We start from the raw sequence: 7,645 nt of genomic DNA on the forward strand, positions 1-7,645 counted from the left end.
TTTTCCCCCAAAAAGTCCCGATTTCTCCCCCCCAATCCCGATTTTCCCGCCCGGGTTTCGCTTGGCAGCGGCCCCGGGGGTGCAAAGGTGGCGCGGGCGGGTGGCGGCCGAGGCGTTCCCGGTGACAATCCCGGTGACATTCCCGGCGACATTCCCGCTTGGGATGAGTCACCGGAGCCAAACCCGGCACCGGGAATGTCCCAGCTCCGGAGGGGACACGGAGGGGACACGGTGGCGGGGGGGACACGGGCGTGTCCCCGCGCACACGGAGCTCGGGGGAGTTGCGACATTCCCGGCCGGTTTCCTGCGAAACTGGGCAGAAACTGGGGAGAAATTGGGCAGGAGCTGGGCAGAAACTGGGAAAGAACTGGAGGGAAACTGGGAAAGAACTGGAGAGAAACTGGGCAGGAAATGAGCAGAGACTGGATAGAAACTGGGCAGAGATGGCAGGAAATGGGCAGAAACTGGGAAAGAACTGGGGAGAGACTGAGCAGAAACTGGGAAGAAACTGGGTAGAAATTGGGCAGGAGCTGGGCAGAAACTGGGAAGGAACTGGAGAGAAACTGGGAAGGAACTGGAGAGAAGCTGGGAAAGAACTGGGGAGAAACTGGGAAGGAAATGGGCAGAGACTGGGGAGGAACTGGGTTGGAACTGGGAAAGAACTGGGTAGAAAATGAGCAGAGACTGGGCAGGAAATGAGAAAGAACTGGGTAGAAACTGGGCAGAGACTGGGAAAGGACTGAGCAGAAACCGAGCAGGAGCTGGGCAGGGCAGGAGTGGCCGGACGGGATTTTCCGGCTCCCGGTGGTGGCCGTGCCCAGTGACCTCCTGGTGGCCGTGCCCGCGGCTCCCAGTGACCTCCCGGTGGCCCTGTGGGGGCTCCCGGTGACGTCCCCTCCCCGCGGTGTCCCCACAGCCGCGTTGGCCGCAGCCCAGGTGACCTCAGAGGACCAGGAAGTGCCGGAGCACAAACGTGAGTGACCCAGGAGTGACCCCGGGAGTGACCCCGGTGTCCCTGCGGTGTCCCCAGTGTCCCCGCGGTGTCCCCAGCCCGGGGATGCACCCGGGGCCGTCCTGAACCCAGGGCTGGGGGCTCCGCCCGGGGAGGTTTGGGGGGGTCGGTTTGGGGTCAGCCTGGTTTGGGCAGGCCCGGTTTTGGGTGGTCTCGGTTCAGATGGTCTCGGTTTTGGGCTGATCCCATTTCAGGGTGGTTCTGGGTTTGGGCTGATCCCAGTTTTGGGGGGTCCCAGTTGGGGTCCATCCGGGTTCTGGCTGACCCTGGTTCCAGTTCCAGTCCCAGTTCTGTCCGGTTATGGTTCTGTCTGACCCCGGTTCTGGTCCCGGTCCCTGTTCTGACCCCGGTCCCAGTCCTGGTTCTATCTGACCCCAGTTCTCTCTGACCCTAGTTCTGTCTGGTCTCGGTTCTGGTCCCAGTTCTGTCTGACCCTGGTTCCAGTCCCGGTTCTGGTCCCGGTTCTGTCTGACCCCAGTTCTGTCTGACCCCTGTTTTGCCCGGTCCTGGTTCTGTTCTGACCCCAGTCCCGGTGCCGTTTTCAGTTCTGTCTGACCCCGGTTCTGCCTGGTTGTGGCCCCAGTCCCGGTTCGGTTCTGTCCCTGGTCCTGGTTCTGACCCCAGTCCCTGTCCTGGTTCTGACTCCGTTCCCAGTTCTGACCCTGGTTCTGCCCCCATTCCCGGTTCTTGTCCCGGTTCTGACCCCGGTCCCGGTCCTGGTTCTGCCCCCGGTCCTGGTTCTTGTCCTGGTTCTGACCCTGGTCCCGGCTGTAGTCCCGGTTCTGACCCTGGTCCTGGTCCCAGTTCTGTCTGCCCCTGTTCCCGGTTCTGACCCCAGTGCCTGTCCTGGTTCTGGTCCCAGTTCTACCCCTGGTCCCAGTTCTGCCCCCATTCCTGGTTCTGTCCCGGTTCCGCCCCGGTTCTGCCTGGGTTCCCGTTCCCTGTTCTGACCCGGTTCCTGTCCCCGTTCCTGTCCCCGTTCCTGTTCCCGGTTCTGACCCGGTTCCTGTTCCCGGTTCTGACCCGGTTCCGTCCCCCAGCCGTGGAGCTGCGCTGCGCCGCGTTCCGCTCCAGCTCGGGCAGCGCCCGCATCGAGTGGAAATTCCAGAGGGGCTCGTCCCTGGCACTGATCTACTACGGGGGGGAGCTCACAGGTACCGGGGACAATATTGGGGACAGGGGGGACATTGGGGACAGTGGGGACATTGGGGACAGCAGGGACAGTGGGGATATTGGGGACAGTGGGGATATTGGGGACAGCGGGGACATTGGGGACAGTGGGGACATTGGGGACAGCGGGGACATTGGGGACAGTGGGGATATTGGGGACAGCAGGGATATTGGGGGAAATCGAGGGCACTGGGGGTATCAAGGACACTGGGGACAGTGGGGGCACTGGGGACATTGAGGGACAGTGGGGGCATTGGGGGCATTGGGGACAGCAGGGACACTGGGGACACTGGGGGACATCAGGGACATCTGGAATATTGGAGACGTTGAGGACAGCGGGGACGCTGGGGACACCAGGGCCATTGGGGACATTGGGGACATTGGGGGACATTTGAGGACACTGGGGACATCGGGGACGTTGAGAATATCGGGGACACTGGGAGACACTGGGGACATCAGGGACACCAGGGACATTGGAGGAGCCCTGTGGGGACATCTGGGGGGTCCCAAAGCCCATGGGGACATTGGGGGTGTCTCTGTGGGGTCCCAGCCTTGTGTCCTGCAGAGCTGCACAGGGGGGGACACTGAGGAGTCCCTGTAGGGCCATGGGGTGTCCCTGGGGTGTCCCCCTGGTGTCCCCTCAATGTCCCAGCCCAGTGCCCCCCAGAGCCGTACTGGGGTGTCCCCATGGGGCCACGGGGTGTCCCTGTAGGGCCACGGGGGGTCCCAGTGGCACCACTGGGGATCCTTGTGGGGCCATGGGGGTGTCCCCGTGGTGTCCCCTGGGTGTCCCAGCGCGGTGTCCCCCAGAGCCGTACCGGGACCGGGTGCAGTTCTCGCCCACGTCCATCCGCTTCGGGTCGGTGACGCGGGAGGACAGCGGGAAGTACATCTGCGAGGTGGTGGGGGATGGCAGCCACATCGCAAAGTCCGAGGTCAACCTCATCGTCCAGGGTGAGGCCACCCTGTCCCCAACCCCGGCCTTGTCCCCTGTCCCCAACCCCGGCCTTGTCCCCTGTCCCCAACCCTGGCCTTGTCTTCATCCCTGTCCTTGGCTGTGGTCTTGTCACCATCCCTGTCCCCAGGGTGACTCCTGGCAGTGCCATCACTGTCCCTGTCCTGTGTCATGGTGACTCCAGGCAGTGCTGTCCCTGTCACTGTCCCTGTCCTTGGGGTGATCCAGGCAGTGCCATCAGTGTCCCTGTGCCCGCAGTGCCCCCGGGGAAGCCATTGGCACAGGGGGTGCCCGGGCTGTGCTGTCCCTGTCCCCGTGTCCCTGTCCCTATGTCCCTGTCCCTGTGTCCCTGTGTCACTATCCCCGTGTCACTGTCCCTGTCCCCGTGTCCCTGTCCCTATGTCCCTGTCCCTGTGTCCCTGTGTCACTATCCCCGTGTCACTGTCCCTGTCCCCGTGTCCCTGTCCCCGTGTCCCTGTCCCCGTGTCACTGTCCCTGTCCCCGTGTCCCTGTCCCTGTCCCTGTGTCACTGTCCCTGTGTCCCTGTCCCTGTCCCCGTGTCACTCCCAGTGCCTCCCCAGGAGCGCCACTCCCCGTGTCCCTGTCCCATGTCTCCACCCCTCCCACCTTCCGCTGGTACAAGGACGGCACCGAGCTGCCCCAGGACCCCAAATCCAGCCCCGCCTTCCGCAACTCCTCCTACAGCCTGGACCCGCGCACGGGGGAGCTGGTCAGTGCCGGGCCCTTCCTGCCCCCCTCCCTCCCTCTCCCCTTTTCCTGCCCCTTCCCCTCTTTTCCTCCCCTTCTCCTGCTCCCTTTCCCTGTTTTCCTGCCCTTTCTCCCTGATTTCCTCCCCTTTTCCTGCTATTTTCCCTCTCCCTTCCACATTTTCCTCTCCCTTTCCCTGTTTTCCTCTCCCTTTCCTCCTTTTCATGCCCTTTTCTCTGTTCTTCTGTCCCTTTTCCTGTCCTTTTCCCCGTTTTCCTCTCCTTTTCCCCCTTTTCCTACCCCTTTCCTGTTTTCCTCTCCTTTTCCCATTTTCCTGTCCTTCTCCCTCTCCCTTTCCTTCTTTTTCTCTCCTTTTCCCTCTCCCTTTCCTCCTTTTCCTGCCCCTTTCCCTCTCCCTTCCACATTTTCCTGTTCCTTTTCCCTGTTTTCTTCTCCCTTTCCCCCTTTTCCTGCCCCTTTTCCCTGTTTTCCTCTCTCTTTCCACTTTTCCTCTCCTTTTCCCCTTTTTCCTGTCCTTGTCCCTGTTTTCCTCTCTTTCTCTCTTTTTCTGTTATCCTCTCATTTTCTCCCTTTTCCTGCCCCCATTTCTCCCCTTTCCCCCCCTATTTTCCCCCATTTCCCTCCCATTTTACCACCCATTTTTCCCTCCTTTTCCCCACATTTTCGCCCATTTTTTCCCATTTTCCCCCCATTTCCCTGACCCCTGCCCCGTTCCAGGTCTTTGAGCCCGTGGGGGGCTGGGACACGGGCGATTATCACTGCGAGGCCTCCAACAACGTGGGCAGCCCCCAGAAATCCGACGTCTTCCGCATGGAAGCCAGTAAGGAGCGATCCCCATCCCAATCCTGATCCCGATCCCAATCCCGATCCTGATCCCAGTCCCCATCCCACTCCCCATCCCGATCCCCATCCTGATCCCAGTCCCCATCCCAATCCCAATCCTATTTCTGATCCCCATCCCAGTCCCCATCCCAATCCCATTCCTGATCCTGATCCCCATCCCAATCCCCATCCCAATCCCATTCCTGATCCTGATCCCAATCCCTCTCCCGATCCCCATCCCGATCCTGATCCCATTCCTGATCCCAGTCCCAATCCTCATCCCAATCCCAATCCCCTTCCTGATCCCAATCCCAATCCCCATCCCAATCCCAATCATGATCCCTATCCCAATCCCAATCCCAATCCTGATCCCATTCCTGATCCCAGTCCCAATCCTCATCCCAATCCCAATCCCCTTCCTGATCCCCATCCCAATCCCATTCCTGATCCCAATCCCATTCCTGATCCCAATCCTGATCCCATTCCTACTCCCCATCCCAATCCCCGTCCTGATCCCAGTCCCCCCAGTCCAGTGGGATCCCTCCCGATCCTATGGGATCCTCGCCAATCCTGTGGGATCCCTCCCGATCCCATGGGATCTCCCCGATCCCCCAATCCCGTTGGATCCCCCCGATCCCATGGGATCCCTCCTGATCCGGTTGGATCCCCCCAATACCGTGGGGTGCTCCCAATCCCCCCCAATCCTGTGGGATCCCCCTGATCCTGTTAGATCCCCCCGATCCCATGGGATCTCCCTGATCTCCCCGATCCCCCTGATCCCATCGGATGCCCCCCAATCCTGTGGGATCCCTCCCATCCCCCCGATCCTGCGGGATCCCCCTGAGGCCATTGGATCCCTGCAATGCTGCGGGATCCCCCCAGTCCCGTGGGGTCTCCCTGATCCCGTGGGACACCCCCGATCCCCGGGATGCCCCGCTCCCCTCCGCGTGTCCCGCAGGCGAGGTGAACGTGGGCGGCATCGTGGCCGCCGTGGTGCTGCTGCTCCTGGTCCTGGGGCTCGCCGCATTCGGCGTCTGGTTCGCCCACAGGCGCGGCTACTTCAGCAGTGAGAGACTGGGAGGGACTGGGAATGGACTGGGAGGGACTGGGAGGGAATGGGAGGGACTGGGATAGGATGGGAATGGACTGGGAGGGACTGGGAGCAAACAGGGATGGATTGGGAGGGGATTGGAAGGGACTGGGATGTACTGGGAATGGCCCCATGCCCCTGGGGATGTCCCCATGTCCCAGTAATGTCCCCCCGTGTCCCCTCCCCTCCCTGATCCCCGTTTTTTCCCTTTTTTCCAGAAAAAACAGAGTGAGTGACACCGGAGCCACCTCCTCCTCCTGGGTGACCCCCACCCCCCCTTGGTGTCACCTTGGTGTCCCCCAGGTCCCTGGGGTGTCCCCTGGTGGGGACAGAGGGGACACGGGGAGGGGTGGCACATCCCAAAATCCCGATTTTCCCGCAGTGCCGGAGGGAAGAAGGTGATTTACAGCCAGCCCTCGCAGCGCAGCGAGGTGAGGAGGACACCGTGGGGACAATGTGGGGACACCAGGACCTGCCACCGCCCTGGCGGGGACACCCCGGTGGCAGGGGGACACCACGGTGTCCTCAGTGTCCCTTGGCAGGAGGGTGCTGGGGGGTGGTGGGTGGGGATGGTGTCACCTGTGATGTCCCCAGTGATGGCCCTGTGTCCCCATTGATGTCACCATGTCCCCAGTGAAGTCACCATGTCCCTGTTAATGTCCCCAGTGTCCCTCGGGATGGTGGTGGAGGGAGGGGGCTCATGGGGCTCCCTGTCCCCATTGATGTCCCCATTAATGTCCCTATTAGTGTCCCAGTGTTCCCATTAATGTCCCTGTTAATGTCCCCATTAGTGTCCTGTCATTGTCCCTGGTGTCCCCATTGATGTCCCCATGAATGTCCCTGTCAATGCCCCATCCCTGTCCTCATGAAGTGAATGTCCCATCACTGTCCCCATTAATATCCCCATTAGTGTCCTGTTATTGTCCCTGGTGTCCCCCTTGATGTCCCCATGAATGTCCCAGTCAATGCCCCATCCCTGTCCTCATGAACGTCCCCATGAGTGTCCTGTCCCTGTCCCCATGGCTGTCCCCATCAATGTCCCCATGTCCCCATCCATATCCCCACTGATGTCCCCATGTCTGTCCCTATGTCCCCATGGCTGTCCCCATGTCCCCATCCATGTCTCTATTGATGTCCCCATGTCCCCATCCATGTCCCCATGCCTGTCCCCATGCCTGTCCCCGTCCATGTCCCCATCAGTGTCGCCATGGCTGTCCCCATGTCCCCATCCATGTCCCTATTGATGTCCCCGTGTCCCCATCCATGTCCCCACCGATGTCCCCACCACTGTCCCCGTGTCCCCGCAGGGCGAGTTCAAGCAAACCTCCTCGTTCCTGGTGTGACGTCATCCCCGCCACCCCCCGGACACTTTTTCCCAATTCCTGGAATCCCGCGGGATTTGGGGAATTCCGCAAGATTTTACGAGATCCACGGGATTTCGGGAATTCTGTGGGATTTTGGGAATTCCAGCGGGATTTTCAGAATTCTGTGGGATTTTAGGAGATCCGTGGGATTTTGGGAATTCCCACGGGATTTTTGGAATTCTGCAGGATTTGGGAAATTTCCTGTGGCGTTTGGGAATTCCCGTCGGGTTTTTGGGAATTCCCGCAGGATTTTTGGAAATTCCCGCGGGATTTTCGGAATTCTGCAGGATTTGAGGAATTTCCTGTGGGATTTGGGAATTCCCGCAGGATTTTTGGGAATTCCCGCAGGATTTTCGCCGCGTTTTTTTTAAAGCCTCTCCGGTGCCTTCGCCGCCGCTGCCTCTGGAATTTGGGGGTCCCCGTGTCCCCTCTTTGTCCCCTGTTTGTGTCCCCCATTGTCCCCTCCCATTCTCCCCTTGTCCCCCTCTTTGTCCCCCCCATTG

At 60.7% G+C, this 7,645-nt stretch overlaps 1 protein-coding gene across 1 annotated transcript in view; it reads left to right on the forward strand.

Moving 5' to 3' along the window:
- Positions 1 to 7,639, forward strand: part of F11R (F11 receptor) — an 8,673-nt gene extending 1,034 nt beyond the window's left edge. Inside the window, exons 2-11 of the mRNA XM_031065461.1 lie at positions 726 to 973; positions 2,053 to 2,166; positions 2,993 to 3,136; positions 3,396 to 3,435; positions 3,708 to 3,867; positions 4,584 to 4,686; positions 5,647 to 5,754; positions 5,997 to 6,006; positions 6,161 to 6,209; positions 7,086 to 7,639. Coding sequence (XP_030921321.1) covers positions 726 to 973; positions 2,053 to 2,166; positions 2,993 to 3,136; positions 3,396 to 3,435; positions 3,708 to 3,867; positions 4,584 to 4,686; positions 5,647 to 5,754; positions 5,997 to 6,006; positions 6,161 to 6,209; positions 7,086 to 7,121 — 1,012 coding nt within the window. The 3' untranslated portion in view covers positions 7,122 to 7,639. The remainder of the gene's footprint in view (positions 1 to 725; positions 974 to 2,052; positions 2,167 to 2,992; positions 3,137 to 3,395; positions 3,436 to 3,707; positions 3,868 to 4,583; positions 4,687 to 5,646; positions 5,755 to 5,996; positions 6,007 to 6,160; positions 6,210 to 7,085) is intronic.
- The last annotated feature ends 6 nt before the right edge of the window (positions 7,640 to 7,645 follow it).

Source organism: Geospiza fortis, unplaced genomic scaffold (genome assembly GCF_000277835.1).
Source record: "Geospiza fortis unplaced genomic scaffold, GeoFor_1.0 scaffold36, whole genome shotgun sequence".
NCBI lineage: Eukaryota > Metazoa > Chordata > Aves > Passeriformes > Thraupidae > Geospiza > Geospiza fortis.